The sequence below is a fragment of the Ambystoma mexicanum genome, chromosome 12 (genome assembly GCF_040938575.1).
Source record: "Ambystoma mexicanum isolate Mex_15411 chromosome 12, UKY_AmexF1_1, whole genome shotgun sequence".
NCBI lineage: Eukaryota > Metazoa > Chordata > Amphibia > Caudata > Ambystomatidae > Ambystoma > Ambystoma mexicanum.
The window spans coordinates 109273825-109297105 of record NC_090936.1 but is presented as its reverse complement, the minus strand read 5'-3'; the positions used below and the strand labels follow the sequence as shown (position 1 = coordinate 109297105).

The 23281-nt window shown below is 47.5% G+C and overlaps 1 protein-coding gene across 17 annotated transcripts in view; it reads right to left on the bottom strand.

The window, feature by feature from the left end:
* The window catches only part of PPFIBP1 (PPFIA binding protein 1), a 1584927-nt gene that overhangs the window by 285776 nt on the left and 1275870 nt on the right, over positions 1-23281 (bottom strand). For all 17 annotated transcript variants that reach the window (XM_069628106.1, XM_069628107.1, XM_069628105.1 and 14 more), the window contains one exon: positions 18094-18182. In XM_069628106.1, the coding sequence (XP_069484207.1) occupies positions 18094-18182 (89 nt within the window). The remainder of the gene's footprint in view (positions 1-18093; positions 18183-23281) is intronic.

Here is a 23281-nt window from a genome sequence, read left to right as displayed (position 1 = left end):
CTTGGCAAGGTCTGTGATGTGAGGCGAGAAGGAGAGAGTGGAGTCGAAGATGACACCAAGGTTTTTTGATAAATCGTAAGAAAAAGGGGGAGATGAGGGGCACTACTAGTTTAATGTTTGTCAGATTACTATATAGGATTGGTAAGGGTATCAAGGAAATTCAGAACTATTTCAGGTGCAAGAAGTTAGAAGGTCTCTAGGGCACACCAAGACCGTCGCAACAAAGCAACCTTCATGCACTCCTCGTGGGGCGCTGCCCAGAGTTACAATACAATGGTAAAAGTTATACAATTGCACTGTAACAAAATTTCAAACATTCAATATCTCTTTAAACAGGAACATACCTGTGTCGTGTAACCAATGAATATTCAATCTCGAATAGAAATATAAGGAAGTTTTTTTAATACCAATTTTAAACAAAGTGGGTAAATATTGCGGGTTTTCCCAGCCATCCCATGTGCTGTGAAACCCAAAAACAAATCAATAAGTAAGCCACCGGCTTGTTCTGACAAAGTGAACTTTTACAGAGAAGCGTAATTACAAAAAGAGAACATTTAGACATAAGATATCAACTTTCTAACAGCATTACATATCGGTTGTGTTGATAATGTGCTGCAAATTGTCCAACACAGTAACAAAATAAAGTTGCAATAAATTATGGATGTCAATTATTCACAAACTCAAAACGATGTAGAAACAACTAATGCCAACGCGTTTCAAACACAAAGTTCATCCTCGGGGCGTTTGAGTGAAGTGTTGCATATTCTATTGTTCATCCTGTGAATGTAACCAGTAAGTGTTTTAATGTCCTTGTCCAACATCATGATCTTACTTAGATTAATGGAGTAAAGAGAAGAGTTGTACTAACCTTCATCCTTTTATCAGTGCTGAAGACTGAGCATGTACTTAATGAAACAAAAACCATAAATATGTCCTTGTCAGCCATGCTCTCATATCGGAAGTTGCGAGCAGACTGTCTATTGTCAAACTCAAAAGAGTGTACTCTGCTACAAGAAAAAAATCTACTTTTTGAAATTATTCCGTAAAATGAAATTAAAACTTTTCTTCAATTCCCTAGAAGAACAATCCCTGATGGAGCCTCCTTCCGGCTTCCTGGAGCGATCACCTAAGAGCACATTCAACCTGCCAATACAAAATCACATCCTCAATACTTTTGAGAAAAAGGTTTTGGATGAATTGAACAAACTATCATTCCGCAAAAGAAAACACGGAAATCTCTGCAAAGCAGACAGAGTGTTAAAAAGACTACTGGACAAGCAGAGCCCAACGAGGAGTGCATGAAGGTTGCCACGTTGGCAAAAACAGGCTCTTTGTTCCTATTACCAAGGTTTTTTGCCTCACAGGAAGGCGAAGGAAGAGGGCCCACGGAGGGCAGCCATAGTGAGAGTGGGAAAGCGAGAGCAGGGTTCACAATGAGAAGGATCTCAGTCTTATTGGCATTAAGGCAGAGATTGTTGGAGGCACACAAATCCTGAATCATGGATAGACAGTAAGGAATGAGCGGGAGAGGAGGCTAAGGAAAGCCTAAAAGAGAACTGGGCATCACCCGCATAACACAAAGTTAGAGGAGAAGGTAGATAATGTGGGCCAAAGGGGCCAAGTAGACATTGAAGAGCCAGGGTGAAAGGTTAGAGCACTGGGGAACACCACATGTGGAGAGAGACATAGTGGAGAGAAAGGGCCAAAGTTGGACCTGGGAGAGTTGGTCCAGGTGAAAGGACAACCACTCCAGAGCTTGATCAGTGATACCCAAGTTCTCACTGAGTCGATTGATCAATATGGCGTGGTTGACTGTGTCAAAAAAAGATCAAGGAGGACGACAGAAGGAAGGCTGGAGTCAAGATTAGAGGGCAGATCTTCACAGGTGTTCGAGAGAGCAGTTTCTGTGCTTATGCCTGCTTTGAAGCCAGGCTGATGGTCATGGAAACTACCAACAGATTCAGTGCGGGGAGTAAGCTGGGAGATGCGCCCCAGGAAAGGAGCGATAGAGATCGGGCGATAGTTTGCCGGACAGGTAGAATCGACGGAAGGCTTTTTAAGGAGGGGGTGCACAAGGGAGTGCTTGAGAAGAGAGGGGAACATTCCAGTGGCAAAACTGATTGCAGAAATCGGCCAATCCTGGAGCAAGGGTGTCAATGTGGTCCTTGATGGTTCTGGAGGAGCAGAGGAGCACCTGTTTGGACAACACTTTCATAGATCGGACTGGTCTAGAAACCTTGTCAGGTGTAGTCGGAGAGAAAGGAGGAGGAGAGGCGGCCAGAGGGGGGCCAAAAGAGGGAGTGGAAGAGTAGAGAGAGGACAAGATGTCCTGAGTTTTAGTGGTGAAGTGAGAAGCCAGAGCCATACAGAGGGCCTGGGAGGGAACAGGAGTGATGGAGGCGGCAGAAGGATTGGCCAGCTCCTTGCAGATTTTAAAGAGTTTGGTCGTGTTGTTAGAGGCCTCAGAGACACAGATTTGTGTTCTCTTCTTGGCCAGGACAGGGAGTCTGTATTGTCTTTGGAACAGGCAGCAGGCCAGTTTATCAGAGGATGCGCCCGATGCCCTCCACTTCCTGTCAGCCACCCAACACTTGCTTTTCAAGGTGGTGAGGTCGGAGTCATAACAGGATTTTCACTTGGAAGTAGGCTTCAGACGGATTCTCATGACAGTGGCCAGGACGTCCAGAGTGTTGGAGATAGAAAGATGCAGGTAGAGAGGGCTGTGTCAGAGTGTGAGTGAGCCGCAGGCGTAGAAGGAGCAGAGAAAGTAGCAGCAAAGGCATCCACTTGGAACGGTTTTATAACAGGGCACACTCAAGCCAGGGACTCCTTCCCCTAACAATGAATGTGGCGCACAATAAAAACTCTTTTCATCTTTAATCAACCACAGGTTCTTTTATTTGAGTAGGCCCCCAACCCGTCTCACACCCACCTTCACTAACACCCCTTGTCACAGTAGACGAGGAACCAGACCGGTGTGTATCAATATGAAATGTATTAATTTTATGGTTCAATGAAAAATAAAGCAAAATCAAACAGTTGGGCAGCAGCCACCAATGCTGTGGCAATACAATACAAAGATTCCCACAACACAGTTAGTTCAAACTCCTAACACATTTACAGAAACCTTTAATAGCAAACAGAACAAAAAATCGTTCTGAAAATAACAGATGGCATTCAAGTTAAGCACACCCCCTGAAACAGTCACCACCAAACATCTGATAAATTATTTTTGGATGAAAGGCAGTGGCAAGGAGTCAGTATGAAGAGGGAAAAATCAGATTTAGAATTCAGCCCACCACCCCAAGATGGGAGACCAGAAAAGGAAATGAAAACCCGATTTATGAGCAAAACGGCATAATCAGATTTCACTTGTTACTTGCACAGCAGCTTACAACCGCGGTGGGATAGCTAGGACAGAAATTCGTGTTGCTACACTCGAGAGATAAGGACACTTACAGACTACTAAGTAGGGCACCAAGACAACTTGAACACAAAGTAGGAAAATCGATTTTTGGGACAGAAGACAAATGCAAAAGAAACCACACGCGGCAGCATGGAAATTTGTTTCTACACAGGACTTGTGATAACAGGCAGCCACGAAAAGGGCTTGGCTGTCAAAATCTGAAATCTGTTTTCAGGACAAGGAACAGAGGCACATAACGGATAAGATTCTGACAGAAAGGGGTTACTCTCAATGGGACTGTGGTTTGGGTTTTTCAATGGGACAGATGCACATTCGAAATTCGTAGGAAGGCAACAGTACACAGACAAATTCTTTTTTGTTACACACAGACGAATTCTGTTGAGGCTATACTTTAATGATTATAGTTATTAAAGAAAGGCACTTGGCATGAGGTGGTTAATTTTGAATGTCAACCAACTCACCGTGAATCTCTTTATAGGGGAATTAATTCATTTACTGCTAATTGATGCTAAGGATTTATACAGACTATTGAAAGACTTCTAAAAGGAATGCTCTAACATACACACGCTAATACAGATTAGTCTATGGAAAGGTGAATGGATTATACTGGCAATTCGGGACTTTGAATGGGATTTTTCCATTGGGATGCAAGAGTCAAAAGAGCAGCATATGCAGTTTGGAGATTGGGGTAATGTGCTACTTACAATGTAAGCTTCAGTTTGGGATTCTGGAAAGCCAGCAATGTCTCTGGTCACTCTGGTCAGCTAGGCCAAGGGATCTGGTCACTGGGCTCTCCTGGATGGGATTCTGGACCACTAGGCAAGGTCTGGCCACTGCTCTCTCCTAGATGGGGTCCACTAGCCAAGGTCTGGTCACTGCACTCTCTTGGATGGGGTCAGCTGCCTCCTCTCCTTTTTCCCTGGATTCCTGGGTGGGCCTGGATCTGGATTGTGGATGGATCTGCCTGGATGGATGTCTGGATCTCATTTATGAATCCCTTGTATTTCTCTGTCTCCCCATTATATAGCCAAAATTACATCATCTAATTTACAGTATGGGGGAAATACTCTGAAATAACTCCTATCCTGGGATAGGACAGCCTACCCGTCCTCTCTCCTCCCCCTGGGCCGATTGGTTCAGGGAAATGACATCATTTGTGTGTTTGCTTTTATGACCTTTCTTTGTCTCTTAAGCCTACTTTTTAAAAAGAATGAATTATAAATCAAAACTTCAAACTTATACTAAACACCGCCATAAGAAGCAGATATATGCGGATTCAATAAGTCACAGGGAACTGGACAATCCGATCGCCAGCTCTGTGCAAGGTCGCATCGCCCTTATGGCACATTTTTACCATTTTTATGAAATGCAGAATACTTAAAATTTTACCAATGATTACATAGGTTCATAATTACATCTTGCATCTTTCCACCTAGTTTCATATCTGTCCTATTTATAATTCAAGTCGAAATGCGTCTTTCATGACCAATTCAGTTCACCAGGTGCTAGCAACATGTACTTGGACTCTTAACATTCGCCAAAAAAATCACATGGAAAACTAGTATAATACAAAATTACTACTTATTAAGGGTGCAGGTAAAAATGTCTTAAAATACAGAAGTCCTTTAATGTCAATGCGGAGGATTTTGTCACATGTGTGGGCGGTGCTGCACACCCCCACAGCAAACTGTGTCTGCCTGGCTTGGCTTGCAACTAAAGACTTTTATGATGCCCTTTGAAGTTTGACAGTTCCTCCTTCAGAGTGGGTGCAGGAGGAAATCACACCTCTTGGTCACGCAAAGGCCATGCTGGCTTCCTTTGTTCCTTCTTCCAGAACTGCCTGCTAGGCTAGCAGATCAGTGAATCCTCACACTCTTGGTCACCTCACATACCATGGTGGTCCAGTTCACTTATGGATGCCACTTTTTTGTGTGAGGCAAGGCCTGCCATTGAATTCTGTGCCTCGGCCAAAAACCCAGTAAAAAATGATCTATTTATTTTTTTACATGCGTACAGGGAACCTTTGTTTTTGCTATTTATTTGAGTTTTATCTTTTGGTTGTCTCCTTACATTGTTACAGGATTATCTTCAACACTTTTTGCACAGTGTAAAACAAAAACAGCATTGCCAATGTTGTTAAAAAAAATGCCATTTGCATGAACCCAGTGCAAATTTCGCTCATTAATGATGTCATAGTTGGTGGAGAACATCCCAGCAGTGGACATAAATTGACACATGCGTCTGTTAATGAAACACCTTCCGACCTATGGCTGGGGACAGATTACACCGACATGGTCCCGTGGCTCCTCTTGGTGGTATGCTTGAGAAAACCACCTTGGCAGTGGGAAAAATCTGCATCACTTCTTCCATCAACTTCTTTAGGCAACAGAGCAAACGTCCACACGACATGTACCCCAAATGTACAGCTCCATAATGCAGTACGACAACATCAACAGTACAGAGAAAGGCCACACATCTGCAAAGGTCAGCCATACCGCCGAAACTGCCCTCATGGACAGTGCCTCAGAAAACCTCCGCTCCTTCCAATGCAAAACTAGCAGCCATGCCTCTTTGTGCAGCATACATGTGCAGATCTTGCACAAAGGTATCACCCTCTATTCAGACACTGCGCTTCTCCATCGCTGCCTGCCACCCTCGCTGCACAGACTGATAGGGAAAAATAGTACCAGCCCTTACTGTGAGGCACACCCTCGACACCTGATTGGCTAATTCCCACAGTTCCATGCCCACCATGCTTAATAGGGCAGGATGTGGCATGCGCACCTTCTCAGCTACAGTGAGGGCCATGCCCCAGTAAAGCAGGGACAGCCTTCCTTCCCTTTCCACTCCAGCCATGCATCCAAGGCGCTAGGCCCTCACCACAGAGAACACACATAGTACACCTTATGTTTAAATGCTCATGTCATGTGCAATTCACTCCCCATCTGCAATTGAGCCTGCCAGCTTTCATCCTAGCCACATGTTTCCATGCATGGCTGCATAACGTTGCGTCGGGTGTGCTGAACGGTATGTACATTGGCCATATTTTACATGTGTGGTGCTGAGCACTTCCTTTCATGCTGCAATATCTTACAGCACTTCCTAAAGCAAGGGTCTTATAAGGGCCTAAACACAGCAAACTCAAATGGTCACATGTGGCTCCCTATTGTGCAACGGGTGCAATGATGTACCCCATATGCTAATCTATGTATAGCAGCTCACTTCTGCTGTTCTACCAAATCTACAATGACCTCCATAACCATTGTGTAAAAGTCACCAACTTCAAATACAGGCAGAGTTACAACTGCATACCTGCATTGTGTTGCGGTGGTGGTGAAGGGCTAGGGTGTTGGGTGCATGGCCTATGTCCTACGGCCTTTGGCCATGCGGCCAACAGTCTAGGCCTTGGCCACACCCGCCACAACATAACAGAGCCATGCAGGCGAACATGTAGCAATGTGCTAGAATTCACAATTGCAACATAGGGACCAGCACTTATACCCAACTGCTGCACCATAAATCAGGGGTGCACGCACACATGTTCCACTTACCATCATGCAGAAACATACCACAGTGTTCGGCACCACTACCCACTTCCATTCACAAAGCAGTGTATTAATGCCAACCAAACAACAAAATCTTCACAACATTTGTTCTGCTCCCAACACTGTACTACGTGCATAGAACCAATACTTCATAGTGCACTACAACACTTAGTAACCTGCGCAATGCAGACTACGCAAGCACATATAAGAACCAGTTTAACCGTGCTTCTTCTATTTGGACACTATTCCAACACTGCACCCAGTAGACACACTGCAAAACTGCTCACTGCAGCATCTCCACCCATACACCGACAACTGTAGGACCTTCTAACAATCGCCACACTCATGCAAACAACGTGTGTAATGTAGCCAAACCCCACACACAAAGCAACAATGTCCCACCTACTTGCAACCAGTGGACATACCTTTTCAACCAGCGGGCATTTTTTTCCATGCAAGGGCTCCAGCCATGCATCGAAGGGGCTACAGACTTGCCACACACAACACACCATAGTACACAATATGTTTTGATGTTCTTGTCATGTGGAATGCACTCCCCTTCTGCAATTCAGCCTGCCATCACTCATCGCAGAAAGGGATCGCCGCTGGAGCTGTCATGGCATAACGAAGGCTGCCTGCAATCACCACACAAGGTTGTTGCCTGTTGAGGTAACTGTGAATTGGCGTAGTATGTAAGGATACCGCTGACACCACCGTCGTCTTCTAATGAGATATATCAGATGACGCACTTCTCACTCCCCCAACCTTTTCCATCCCTTCTGCCCACCACCAGATGCCGTAAAGTAGGTTTTCCAAGCCCTTTTGCCGCCGCATTGTCCTCGTACACAACATGCCGGCAGTATGGAAAACTTATGACGCACGGCAGTGGAATCAAATTTTTGACCGCGCAGCGATCAGGGGAATGGGATGCCAGAGCGGAGCCAGATATGACTAACTTTAGTGGGCACACTGTTACGTACAAGAGCCCCAGCCATGCACACAATGCCTAGATGCTTGGCACACACACCACAACACTCTCCTCCGATACACCGTGATGGCGTTTCCCAAAAACTTTGACGCACAGCACGCTTCCCTCCAGCCAACCACCGGCCGCGTCCACAGTTCGCCGACAGCAAGGCATACTGCAAGCCAATGAGCCGTCTGTCCGCACAGCGAACAGGGAAATGGGTCCGCGGTGCAGAGCCAGATATCACATTTTATGAGACGTACATTTCAGTTCTTTGCAACAAAAGTACTGGTCGGATTTCCACCAACCACACAAAAGCATGCTTTCTGAACCAAGCCCCTACTCCTGCCGCAAATTTGGTGCAAATCCATCCAGCCGTTCGGCCTGTAGCCGTGCGCAAAGTTTTCGCCCATTCAGTCTATGGAAAAAATTTTATTTTGGGACCCCCCCTATAATATTTCCCCCCTGCACGAAACCTCACCAAACTTGGAGAAAAAAATTCAGGGCGGCCATATAATTTACTTTGCAAAGTTTGGTGAGGATTCCTCCAGGGGGAAGCAAAGTTATAAGTCGACGAAAAGGTGGTCTATCTATGGGTTTCGCAACTTAACCATAACTACATGGCCGCTACCACGGGCCGTGTCATACATATATATATATAGGATACATTACTCACCGTAATCGTTTTTCTTATGCTTGTAACCGCTTAGATTCACATGCTGTGCATAGGGCGACATCTAGTGGAAGCTGCAGAGTATTACAGTTGTTTTCGAAACTCGAAAAGGGACGTCGACAGGGCGTGCCAGTAATACTATCCCTAGTGTGACGTCCACTGTACCCATGTTCCCTCACGCGTCGAGGTCCCACAGATTGTTATTTTTCTGACATGAGGTAGCATGAGGTGTAGCGTGAGTACAGTTGTATCCAAGCAGATATGTATCAGACAAGCTCATAAGCATTCATGCGCCTTCTCTCCGAGGGGAGGAAGGGTGGATGCATGTGAATCTAAACAGATACAAGCATCAGAAATATGATTACGGTGAGTAATTTATCCCTTCTGAGGCCTGTGGAATCTGCTTATATCACATGCCATGCATAGATTAGCGAGCAGTGTTAGGTGAAGGTGGTGGGTTGCGAGAAGGTTCATGGGCGAAAAGAGGTCTTAGAACCGCTTGTCCCACTTGAGTATCTGTCTTGGAATGTGTGTCCATGCAGTAGTGCTGAGTGACAGTGTGTACTGAGCTCCATGTAGCCGCTTTTCAAATGCTGTCTAAGGGGATATTTGCAATGAAAGCCAGCGTAGGTCCTGTGCTCCTTGTGGCGTGAGTTGTTGGCGCAAAAGGCAGTGTCTTGTCTGACAGTGAATAGTACAGTTGTCTGCACCTGACTACCCACCTGGACAAAGCATTCTTGGAAATGCAATCCCCTTCTCTGCCCGGTGCTACGGAGACAAACAGTTGGTCGGTTTCTCTTAGCAGTCTGGTCTTGTTTACATAGTAAAGGACCGCCCTCCTTAAATCAAGTGTGTGGAGTTCAACCTCAGCTAAGCTATTTGGGTTCTGGAAGAAGGCCGGGAGCTCAAGTGACTGGTTTACATGAAATTTAGAAATTAACATAGGGGAGAACCTAGGATCCGTATGTAAAACCAGTTTGTCCTTGTGTATGATAATGAAAGGATCCTGCAATGACAATGCTTGTAATTCACTTACTCTGTTTATGGAAGTAATAGCCACTAAGAAGGCAGTCAAGTACGTCAGGTGTTTAAAGCTTGATTTATGCATCGGCTCAAATGGAGGTCCCATGAGTTTAGCGAGTACTACATGCAGATCCCATCCCAGTGGCAGGATGGAGGGTGGAGTCTCTTTACTCCCTCCATGGATGCCTTGATGACTGTACCTTCCACCATGAGATCTTTTTGTGGGAGGTGGTGTAGGCTGACAAGGCCACCAGGTGGACCTTCAAAGAGTTGAATACTAACCCTGAGTCTAGTAAGTCAAGCATATAGTTTAGAATGTGTGATGGTCTAGTCTTAGACTTTGTGCCTCCTTTAGTATATCCATACACTTTTGTTATAGGTTAAGCTGTCCGAACTCTGACTTCAGGAGCCATGCTGCCAAGTTCAAAGAGTGAGGTTGAGGGTGCACTGTTAGTCCCCCGTGTTGAGTGAGCAGATTGTTCATGCACGGGAGCTTGATGGGATCGCACATCGCCAGTTTGTGCAGGTGTGGATACCAAGGTTGTCTTGCCCACATAGGAGCAACTAGGATGAGCGTCACCTGTTCCTTGTGGATCTTGTTCACCACACTGTTCATTAGGGGTGTTGGGGGGTGGGATGGGGAGTGTAAGCAAATTTCCCTGACCAGTTCATCCATAGGGTGTCCCCCTTGGAGCCTGGTTGGGGGAACCTGGACGTGAAGTCTGGGCATTGACTGTTTGATTGTAGCGAACAAGTCTATTGTGGGGAAATTCCATTGAGAGAAGAGTTGCTCTACGACTTTTGAGTCTAGTTGCCACTCGTGTTCCTCTGGTAGGGGATCTCTTCTCAGAGAGTCGTCCAGAGTGTTGTGTTCCCCTGGAACATGCTGAGATGATAGGAATATTTTCCATTTGAGTGCCCATTTCCAAATTTGTTGCGCTAGTTTGGAAAGATTTGGAGAACGTGTGCCCCCTGGTTTGTTGATGTAAAACATTGCCATAGTGCTGTCCGTGAGGACTTGCTCTGCCTAGTTCATCAGGTGTATCTCGAACGTTTGAACGGCTTAGAACACTGCTAGTAGTTCCAGCAGATTGATGTGGTTCTGCACGGTAGCATGAGTCTACAGACCTTGAGCTGTGAGGTAATGAGCCCCACATCCGGCAAGCAAGGCGTCTGTTATGACAATCGCCTGGACTTCAGGATCATGGAAGGGTTTTCCCCTTCAACAGATTTTTCTCTCGTCCACCAACAAAGGTTTTGTACTAGTGTTGGCTAAACGACCACTAGATCGTCCCACTGAGCGCTTCTCCGAGATCATTGTTTCGCCAACCTCTCCTGCATGGATCACAGACGCGTATGTGTTACCAGGTAAATGCAAGACGCCATCATGTCTAGCAAACGCATAGCTTTGCGTACACTTATCTGGAAGCCGCCTTAATGTGTAATTTGCAGTAGCATGTTTTGGACTATTTCCTCTGATAGAAAGACCAATTCCTCTTCCAAGTTAATTACAGCTACTAGGAACTGTTTTGTTGTGCTTGGCACAAGGCTTGAACTTTTCTCGTTTATTGAGGAGCCCAATTGAAAGAGAAGGTTGATTGTTCTTTGAATGTTTTGCCTGCAAACCTAGGGACTCTCCCCCGTAATCAGCCAGTTGCCCAGTTAAGAGTACGCTGGGATTGCCTCCCTGTGCAGGTGTGCTCCCACCACCGCCAGTACCTTGGTGAATACCTTTGGGGCAGATGCTATTTCGAAGGGTACTACTTTGAATTGGTAGTGATGGTTTGATATCCTGAACTGCAAGAATCTTCTGTGCGCTGGGAACATTGAAAATAGCCACTAAGAAGGCAGTTTTGTATGTCAGATGTTTAAGACTTGACTTATGCATAGGCTCAAAGGGGGTGGGGGGTCTCATGAGCTTTGCAAGTACTACACTGAGACCCCAGCCTGGCAGAGGATTAGAAATTGGAGGGTGGAGTCTCTTTACTCCCACCATGAATGCCTTAATGACAGGAACTTTCCACCACAATACTTTACTCTGGGAGGTGGTGTAAGCGGATAAAGCTGCCAGGTGGATCTTTATAGAGTTGAATACTAACCCTGAGTCCAACAAGTGGAGCATATGATTAAGAATGTGGGATGGAGTACATTCTATGGGGTTTATTTATTTAGACTAGCACCAAATTACAAATCACCTCCACTTGTCGAAATAACAGTGTCTGGTGTTTAGTTTAGGTGCCCCCTTGAGGATAGCCATACACTGTTGTGGTAGATTAAGATGTCCAAACTCTATGATCTCAGGAGCCAAACAGAGGGGGGTCTGAGAAACTCTACCAGCACAAACACAGCCCACTGACTTGTTCTTGGGTGGAGGGCCCCTGCGAGAGTGTCAACCAAGTCTTTAGCTCACTGTTCTTTTCACAGAGAAGAAATGTCCCCGCATATCAGTCTTTGTCCTGCCCAGGGGCAGTCCAGCACCGAAAATGCTAGGCAATTCTCCTCTGAACAAGAGTACCACAGCAACCCCATACACGTGTTTCAGCCTAGTTGGGCATCATCAGTGAGCTGAAGCTGTGCCTCTCTAAGAGCAGTGAGCAAGGGGTCCATGTCTGGATTCCCCTGGTAACCTAGGGTGAGACCCAAAGTTACTTTATGCAAAACACAGGGAGGTCTGGGAATCTCTCTACCAGCACGAACACAGCCCAATGACCATGTGCTGTGTGGTGAAGGTGATCTGCCCCCCACCCGGAGAGTGATTTGTCTGTTGTAACGAATGCTTGCACTGCCGGATCGTGAAACAGTTTTACCTTTAACAGGCTTTCCTTTGTCCACCAGCAGAGGTTGTCTCCTAATGTTGGCGAAACAACCACTAGATCGTCCCACTGACCGCTTGCCTGAGACCATTGTTTCGCCAACCACTCCTGCATGGGGCGCACGCGCAAACATGCGTGTGGGACCAGGTAAACGCACAATGCCATTATGCCTAGTAAATGCATTGCTTTGTGTACGCTTATAAGGCGACCGGCTTGATACAGATGTATTTGTCGTAGCATATTTTGAAATCTTTCCATTGATGGAAAGACTAACCCTGCTTCCGTGTTTAGGAGAGCTCCTAGGAACTGTTTGGTTGTGCTTGGCACACGACTTGATTTTGTCTTGTTTATTGAGAAGCCTAATTGGAAGAGAAGATTCTCTTTGAGTGGTTCTTTGAGTGTTTAGCCTGCAAAGATGGGGTGATTCCCCTGTAATCAGCCAGTCGTCCAGGTAGGGGTACACTGGGATGGCCTGCCTGCGCAGGTGTGCTGCCACCACCGCCAGTAACTTGTTGAATACCCATGGAGCAGACGCTGTTCCAAAGGGCAGAACCTTGAATTGGTAGTGCTGTTTTGCTATCTTGAAACGCAACAGTCTTCTGTGCGCTGGGAACATTGAAATATGAAAATAGGCATCTTTCATATTCAGTGTTGCCATGCAGTCTCCCCGCTTTAGCAGATGGATAACTTCTTATAGCATTGTCATGCAGAATTTTTGTGGCTTTACATAAGTGTTTGCAGGGCGTAAGGCTAACACTGGGCGCATAGTTGGATCTTTCTTTGGCACAAGGAAGTACATTTAATAAATACCCTAGTTTACCTCGTTCGCTGTTACGATCTCTATGGCATCCATGAGTAACAGCGCTGCAACCTCCTCGAGAAGGATGAGCTGTTCTTCCTTCGTTGTTTTTCTTTATCGTGGGGATGATTAGAAGGTCGTTGAATTTGCTCTACGCAATACTCCCACCACCCCCCGCTACGGTCGATAGCACCCACTTGTCTGTGGTGATTCCCTCCCATGCGTGGGTGAAGTGTGAGATACGCCCTCCTACTGGAGCGGAATGGGAGCGGACCTGAAGCGGTTTGTCATTGTTTAGGAGGTGTAGCTCCACCTCTGGATGTGGAGGACTTCCCCCGGCCACGAGATCGGCGCTGGCCTCTTTGGAATCCCTGCAAGGCTTGTCCCAGGTTGTTGCCCCAGGATGAGCCCTGACCATGTCCATACCCTGAACCCCTTTGTGAGTTCTGACCATGAAACCGATGGACATTGCTTCCACCTCTTTGGCCTGATGGCTTGTTTGTTATCTGCCCTAGAGATTTTGGGGCAACATACTCCTCTTTAGCAGATTTGAATCCATCTTCCACTCGCACTTTCCATTTCCCCCCTTCCATGCACTTTTCCCCTCCCCCATCTTCCATGCACTTGCACGTTCTCATTGTCACTGGGCCAAGTAAGATTGTTGTTTTGTTCTCCCGTTCCCCTCCCTTGACCTGCCATGCCTTGTCACGCTCTGAAACACTTGTGTACGAGTACGATACAAATAAAATATCAATTCAATTCCCAAATAAGACGTGGGCTCCACCGGCATGTTAAGGAGTGTTGCCTGTGTCTCATGTTGGAAGCCAGACTGGCGCAGCCACGCATGGCTTTTGATGATGGTACCTTCTGCAATGATCCTGCCCACATTGTCAGCGGCATCCAATTTGTTCTTTAAGATGCTGCTGGATACTGCCTTGCCATCTGCTGCTACTAGGGCCAGTTGCAATTTCAGAGGTTCAGGAGCAGAAGCTATTCGTGCTGTCACCTCGTCCCACTTGTGTCAATTGTAGCTTGCCAGTAGTGTTCAGGTGTTTGCAATCCTTGTCTGGAAGGCTGCTGAAGTAGCTACCTTCCTTCCCATAGTGTAGAGTGTTTTACTCTCCTTATCAGGGGGTGCCTCCGAAGAGGCTAAAGGTGTTCCGGCCCTCTTTCTGGTTGTGGTTACTACAAGCGAGTCTGGTTTTAGCTAGCCCCGGATGTAAAGTGGGTCCGATGGTGCTGGATGGAAGAGTTTTTCAACACGCGGGTTGACTGCCCGTGTTTGACTCGGGTCTCGAGTGAAGGTTGAATCCTTCTTTGGATGGACTGAAGGATAGGAATGAATTGAGTGGCGGCTTTCCTGTCGCCCAGTTAATCTTCCACAAAATCTTTGTCCAGCCGAGTCTCTTGGGTTTGGATTCCAAAGTGCTCAGCTGCCTTTAAAAGCATATTGTTATGTAGTGGTTGATTGTCTACTGGCAAATCTGCAACTGGTGCATCCTGATTAATTTTGCAGAAGGTAGCTTGTACACATCCTCCTCCTCATCATAACAATGATCTGTCTCTTGTATGGTATCATTGTCACAGTGTCAACAAATTGTTGGCTGACAACAAGCCATCAAGAACTTGGGTATTATAATATATTCAGTATGAAGGGGAAAATACTGTGTCTAATCGGCTGGAATCACCGCTTTCACTGACAGCAGTCTCCTCTCATGTGATCGCCCTCATATTACCACACCAGGGTCAGGTAGCGGCTGCCGTCCCCTAGCCACATGAGAGGAGGGACAAAACTGGGAATTAGTGATGACTCCATAGGATTCATCACAGGCATCCTCCAACATAAGGGGCTAACCAGACCCAAAGCGCTGTAGTCCATTAGATCTTGGCCTCTTCCCTATGAATAACATACTCCCAAGTTTCATCCACCAAGACCATAGAAAGTAGATTGCCATTGAGGAACCAGGTACTTCTGACCTACACCCATCAACACCACATCTCCCCTTTCCTGGGCAAACTCTTGATAAAGCTGGCCATCTCCCAGCTTACTCTCCAGACTGAATCTGTTCGTTGTCTCCATGACCATCAGTCTGGATCCAGAGCTGCCAGAGGCATGGAAACTGCTCTCCTGAACACCCATGAAGATCTGCTCTCGAAACTCGATTCCGGAATTCCTTCAGTCCTCATCCTCCTTGATCTTTCCTCAACCATGCAGCCCTGACCAATCGACTCTGTGAGAACCTGGGCATCACGGATAAGGCCCTGGAGTGGCTGACCACCTTCCTCTTGGACCCCCCCTACTAGCGCCCCCCTCCCTCCCAAGGTCCAACTTGGTCCCTTTCTCTCTGCCACACCTCTCTCTACCTGTGGCGTTCCCCACGGACCAATCCTCTCACCCTGGTCTTTCAACCTCTACTTGGCCCCATTGGCCCACCTCATCTCTACCTTCTCCTCTTACTTTCAGTGGTATGCGGATGGCACTCCGCTTTCCTTCCGGCTCCCCTCAGCCTCCTCTCCTCTCTCGCTCATTCCTGACTGTCTATCCGTGATTCAGGATTGGTGCGCCTCCAACAATCTCTGCCTTAATGCCAGTAAGACAGAGATCCTTCTCATTGGGACGCCTGCTTTCCCTCTCTCTCTCTCTCTCAGGCCGCCCACCTTGGGCCCTCTTCCTTTGCCTTCCTGCAATGCAAAAAACCTTGGCGTCATCTTCAACTCCACTCTCTCTTTCTCTCCTCACATCTCAGACGTCCCCAAGAAGTCCCACTACCAGCTGCACCTGCTCAAGGGGACTTTTCCCTTTCTCACTTTCCCCCAGAATCTCACCGTCTCTAGAGCCCTGGTTATCTCTAGGCTGGACTACTGCAACAGCCTCTTTCTTTATCTGCTCCTCGCCTCTGCAGCTAATCAAGAACAGGACTGCAAGCATTATCTTTGGCCTCAAGCCCAGGGACCGTATCTCCCAAGCCTTGACATTTCTCCACTGGCTGCAAGGATCAAGTTCAACACCCTTTGCATTGTCCACAAGGCTTTCTGGGGCCAAGGCCCGCACTACATCCAACGCTCTCTTCCAAAATACCTTCCTTCTTGAGCCCTTCGCTCAGCTACCTCCAACTCTCTAAGGGTTAGACGCTTCTCCAGGAAGAGAGTGGAGGTAGTTCTCTCACCTCTGAAGGTGCCTCCCTCTGGAATGGCCTACCAGCCCCTTTCAAACTTGAGCAGGACCACCTGAAGTTCCGGAAGCAGCTCAAAACATTCCTCTTTTCCTCTGCTTTCTCCCTCTCCCTCCCCTGCTCACCTACCTGTCTGCTGTACCGACTGGTTGCTTGGCTACCCTCAGAGTCTCACTGGGTATCAAGCTCTTTCTTGGTCAGCCACCCTTGCACTGCCTCCGGGTCTACCGCACACTTAGGGGCTGTAACTCTAACTGTAGAGTCCCTTGTTCTCCTGGCACTTAGCAGAACCGCGCTGCCTAGGCTGAACTTACTCTGAGCATTGCTGCCCTGTTTTCCTCTGCCCTCTCCTTGCACTCTCCCCCTCCCTTTCCCCTTGTACTTCTCGTTCTCGCATAATCTGAATGAAGAAGACCTACTAAGATTGTTCGTCTTGTCCTCCCCGCTGTCTTCCCTCCCTTGTTTTGTCGCGCCTAGAAACACTTGCGTACAGGCACGTTATAAATGACTTATATATGATATATTTGATATGATGTGGCATATATAACGGCATTTATCACAGGTTTTGCATCTGCCTTTCCCACTGTTTCACTAATGGACTCCACCCCCCTTTTCTCTTACAGAGCCAAAAGCAGTGAGGCTTCCATCAGTGGAAAACAGACGCTATACAAGACCACCTGCGTTACACGTATGACCTAATCTAAGAGGCCATCCCACATGGGCACTCAGGGTAGGAAGGCAGTTAAGGACTCACATGGAAAAGAACATGTCCACCCTGATAAAAGCATGAAGGGCCAGTTGCAGTGAGCCTTACTTGGAAGGCCTTGACAGGGGACAGGAAGCAAAATAAGCTCTATACATAAGCGGCGTACCAGACACTTACTACCCAAAGCATGTGAATACTACAAAAAAAACGGGGAATAAAAACACCACCACCCAAAATAAACATGAAACAACTGACATATGAAACTGTCTGGAAAGGAGCTAAAAGGGAAATGTAGGACTTAATTTACATGAGTTACTAGGAGCAATTATGTATGGTTTACAAAAATATATTGATCTAAGAGTCAAAATGTATTTTAATTTGACCTCAAAAAACCTATTAGAAACAAGAATTACTTTTAGAATTTTACTTTCAACTTCGTAAAATACTAACATTTAAAAATCCTATCCAGCGCCCTGAGCAAAACACAGATTTTATATCTGAACATTAAGTACATTTAAAGAAAGATTAAAGGCTGTAAATGAAGAGCCTTTTAAAAAACACAAAAAAACAGCAATGAGAGCAAGGGAAAGTCCTGGATTTTAAGAAACCATCAAGAAAAGATGATTCGCACTGAGATGGCCTGCACTAAAGCAGCATACACTGGAGACATACCAAAATAGCATAGAATAAGTAGGTAAGTTAAATAAAATTCATGACCCAACAGAAACAATTATACATGCATTACAGGGCGCTACAGTCGCGTTATGTCCCATGCATTGTGAGTCCAAACAGATGCATGATAGACTCAATAGAAGTGTTTCTTTGAATATGTGTTTTTAAGGGGCATATCTTTATTCAACATGCATCTTTGAAAGACTTATGTATGGTTTGCTCTATCTTTCTATGCAAATCAAAGAATAACATTGAAAGAACATACTATAAAGCAAGGATCGGGTCATTTACTTACAACAGCCATGTAATGTAGCATCCGGCCATCAACTTTCCCGTGATCAAACTGTGTCTTGTACTGCGGTAATCCTATGTCATCCAACCATCCTAATGAATGAATACAGGGATATAATCATGAATATACTATTTTAACAGGCTCCTTACACAATTACACTTGGGTCTGTACCTGTAACCCTACAGGCCTCCTACCTGCACTTTTGGACACTTGCTATCTGCATTTACCCATGTACCTGCCACCTGCTGGCTGCACTTCTTGTTATTGTTTTGATCCGATGTACAGCACTGCTCTCTCCCCTTTCTTTCCCCTGCCTTTCCCCCCCCCCCTGCACTTGCGCAATCTCAATGTCACTTGGCCTAGTAGTAAGATCGTTGTCTCTGGCCTCCCTCTGTTCCCCCTTCCTTGCCTCGTCGCTTCTTGAAACACTTGTGTATCGGCCTGTTACAAATGCCACATCATATCCTGTTAAATCATCTTATGTTAATCAAGTGTTCCTATGTTAATCAGAATTCTATAACGATCTTGTAAAAATGCAAATGCTGAACATTTATACAATAGGCTTCTTCTGATAAATTGAATAAAATGGGGCTGGAAGAGTAACTGTATTAAAAAAATACATTCCAGATCTTGAATCTCAGCTATAGAACATTTTTCTATTGCTTTTGGTTCATTTCGCCTTCGATTTTACTGTCATGCAATGGTTAAACACTTTTCAATTTGTAAACAGCAGTAATATTTTAATTTTCAAAATGATTTGTGCTTTTTGCATTTATAGAACAAATTACTTACCTCTCAGCATTGTTCTTTCCGATAGATGTTCCTCCCACGGATTCCTCATCTATGAGATCCTATCCACAGCACAGCTGTTCTTCAGAAACCTTTCCGCTGCTGCAGGGCGCAGAGCCGCTCTGCGTTGGCTCTGTCCAGTGCCACTACACGCGCCACACCAGATATGACATGGGAGCCAGTACATATAGAGGTGCCGTGCCCCATGACCTCAGTTTCACTCTTTTTCCCTAGCACTCTGATGTTGAAGCACCGAAGAACCGATGGTGTACTAAGCTTCTGCCAACAGGGTCAGGTAGTGAGGGTTGATGATGAATCCATGGGAACAACAGCCATCAAAAAGAACAGTACAGAGAGGCAAGTAATATTTTCTTATGGATTTCTTCCTCCCATGGATTACACATCTATGATAGACTCCCAAAGCAGTATGAAAATCTGGAGGAGAGAGGAGAGCAAGGACACCACTCTGGAGGACAGCCCTATCAAACCGGGCATCCTGACCCAAAAGGGATTCCAAGCAGTAATGCTTACCAATTGTGTGCACAGACACCCATGTTGCTGCCTGGCAGATATCCAGGATGGAGACCCCCACCCCTTTGTTTTAGGGCAGAGGTGGAAACCTCTCCTCTGGTGGAATGGGTTTGGAGGCCCTCAGATACATACTTTCCAGTCAGATCATAGCATTTTGATATGAAGATAATGATCAATCTTGACAGGGTCCGTTTGGTCACAGCCTACCAGCACAAGAGCCAGCGAATCAAAATAAAAATGGTAATCTTTCCCAGTCTCTCTCATCCGAGAGTCGTAGTAGCTGAGGGCTCACACAGTGTCGAGCCAATGAATCACACCTCTGCCTGACAAGGATGAGGCGGACGAAAAATTACAGGATGAAGAATCTTCTTAGAGAGATAAAAAGTACTTTTGGAAGAAAAAAGGGCCTCATTCTCCTTGGAGAAAACCAAGTAGAGAGGTTTAACAGACAAGGCCTGGAGGTCCCTCACCGGTCTTGCAGAAGTGATGGCAACCAAGTAAAAGATTGTATGGGGGAGAAACGTAATGGAACAATGGTGTAAGGTCTCAAACTGAGCTCCCATAAGGAACACAAAAAACAAATGTAAATCTCACTCCAGGACAACAAACTGGTTGGAGGAAACTGGTTACACAAACCTTGCAAGAACTGCATAACAGTGGGGATAGTGAAGAACAAGCCCTTTTCCATGGACCTCTTAAAAACTGGATAATTGGTGAGGTATCCCTTAACAGTGCCAATCTGCAGGCTCCCTTGGGCCAAAGAAAGCAACAAAAAAAAAAAAAGAAACGGGAGATAACGGACAGGATAAAGGGTCCACCATTCCTCTCCTGGCACCAAGCCGAAAAAGTATACCATCTGCAGGCATGAATAGACTTTGTAGCGTGTTTCAGAGCTGAAAAAAGCACATCAAAGACATGAGCCGAAAAATGCCATTCCTTGCATCTCTGCCTCTCAGCCTCTCAGCAGCCAAGCATGAAAGTACAGGCTGCTGAGTTTCGGGTTAAGAACCAGCCCCTCTGATTGGGAGAGCAAATCAGATCTCCTCAGAAGGCACCAGGGAGGGCAGATGGACATGTCCAGCAACTCCAGATATCACGTTATCCGGAGCGATCAGGATCAGTGTGATTCCAAACAGTCGCAATCTCCTTAGGACCAGCGGAATGACAGATCGGCGGGAAAGCATAAAGTAGATCGAAAGTTCACTAGACCGTCAGTGCGTCCAGCAGAACTCCCTGACACGGAAATTGCGGGGACCAGAATAACTTGTACTTCCGGTTCACACTGGAAGTGAAGAGGTATACTTGTCGAGTTCCCCAAATGGAGAAGATTCCCTCCAGATCTTCTTGGTAGAGCTCCCATTCGTGGGAGACCAAGGTCTATCTGCTCACAGCATCTGCTGTGACATTCTGTCCTCCGGCCAGATTGGCAGATGTCAGAGAGACACCATTCTCCAGAGCCCAGAACCACAGTCACATTGCTTCTCTGCAGAGGCCAGGACCCCACGACACCTCATTTGTTAAGGTACTGTATGGCCAATGTGTTTACTGTCGGGTTTAGCACAGTCTTGCGTTTCACAGGGGAGGAGGCAACCAGGGCCAGCCTGACTGTCGTCAGCTCCAGCAAGTTGATGCGTTTCCGAGAGTGTGCAGTAGACAACAGTCCGCTCACTGTCAGACATGAGAGGTGAGCGCCTCAACCAGTCAGAGATGTGTCCGTGACCACCGTCACTAGGGACGAAGGTTGACTAAACATCCTTTGCTTTTTTTGGAGTCTATCTAGAGACCAGCCAAGGATCCTGGGAGCCGAAAGGCCTTGCTTAGCCAAGCCTACCGGAGCCAGTATTTATAGGATTGCGGAGCCACAGCTATCTGTGGCAACCTTGAAAAACCAAACAGGACAGCGGGCCGTTCGAGGAGAAAGGAAGAGAAGGTTGCGGCGTGCCTCCGAGGCGGTCCGGGCACCGAGACGAGATCGCTGAGGGAGCGCTGAGGGGCTGCCCAGGCCCTGGGACCCAGAACATCAAAAGAGCATTTTGGGGGCACAGCGGGGCAGCCTGGCACTGGCGGGCATTCTGCGCCCATGCCCTCTGCATGCGTGTGCCTCGTGGGCTGGGTTGCTACGCCTCCCCCTGACTCGCGGCCACACGTGAGAAGCAGTTGAGGGGCCAGAGCCGCAAGGTGAGGCACACGCCACCCCCCCTCCATTCCGGGTGATCCCTGTGAGACTCGCGGGCACGGGGGGTTGGGGGGCGCAACACCGGGCTGTCGCAGAAGCGTGCCCCCGCCGCTCTGTAGGAGAGAGGCGACACTTGGAGCTACTGGTGTGGGCCCCCCAGCCCCAGGAGGAACGGGCGCGCCCTGCCTCACCACCCACCACGGTTGGAGCCTGTCCGGGCCTCCAGCATCCGGGAAACATTCAGCAATAAAAGAGGCAAGAAGTCACGGAGGTCACGCTTGAATCCACACCGGGGGTTCCCCAGCCTGAGCCTTCGCGGGAGCATGCCCATAACACAACAGGCTGAGGGCCACACACGGACGGACCCACGCTGCAGGTGAGGGGCCCAACGGGCCAAGAACCCCAAGGCCAACTTCTTTATGCCGGACCCCCGGGGGGAGTACCACTCAGACGGGGGACATGCCCTGAGGAACACCGCAGAGGGCATTTTCTCCCACCTTGTGCTTAATCTATAGACTTCCACCTAGGGGTCTCTCTATCTCTGGGTGTGCACACCCATTTGCCCATTGCCACCCGGATTGACCCCATCCGAGGACCCAGGGACTGCCGCCTCGGGGGTAATGACCTGCCTCAAACGGATCTAGCTCACCCCTGGAGCCAACACTCACAAACACTGCATCTCCCCCCCACAGGCTCCACTGCAATTCCGCCGAAAACCGTGGGCCTGGGCACAGGGTCCTCGCCGCCGCAGGCCATATAGGGGGCAGTTGTTACGCCCGCCCTGAGCAAGAACCTCATGAGCTGGAAGGAGGCCCTTGCAAAGTACCAATTTTGCACCGGCGAGAGCGACATGGCGGCTGGGGGTCTATCCACACCACCTCCCGACCTGGGTGCAATCAAAACAACATTCCGATGATCCTGGAGGAGATTTGCGGGATACGAACCGATATGGGCGCCAAGCTTGCAGACCTCACAACAAAAGTCACCACCCTGGAGGACCGCATGGAGGGAGTTGAAAATAACCAGCTCTCCACGGCGCTCCTGGAAACCCAAATGGAGGCTAGGTTCCAAGAGGTGCAACGTCACGAGGAGGAACTACGGTTCAAGGTGGACAACATGGAAAACAGGGAGAGGAGGAATAATCTGCGCATTTTCGGCCTTGTAGAATCCGAGGGCGAGAGCCCACAAGCCCTAGAGGGCAAGATGTATGACATACGGATTGTCTTGGGGACTGATGCCAATGGAGAGATTAAACTCGACAGAGTCCACCGCGCCGTGGGGGCGGGGGGGAGAGGAGGACATTATTACAAGGACAAAGCCAAGATTTTGGAAAAAGCCAGGAATCTCGGAAACATACAATATGGAAACTCCATGGTGGCTATCTTTCAGGACCTCTCAGCCCTCACCTTGCTGATGAGGAAGAAATGCAGGAACCCCACCAGATGGCTCCAGGGAAAGGGGGTTAGATACCACTGGGGCCACCCCTTTTACTTGGCATTTGAATGGATGGGGGAAAGACACCACTTGGTATCAGAGGAAGACATTCAACGGGCCACGGAGGACCTGGTCAGCGACTGGGCCGGCTACTCAGGCAGCCGAGAAGGATACACTCTGGACCCACCACGGGGCCATAGCAGACTGGATAATCCCAGTGGTAAAGCAAGGGTGAAGGGAGTCTGCAAGTTTAAAAAAACT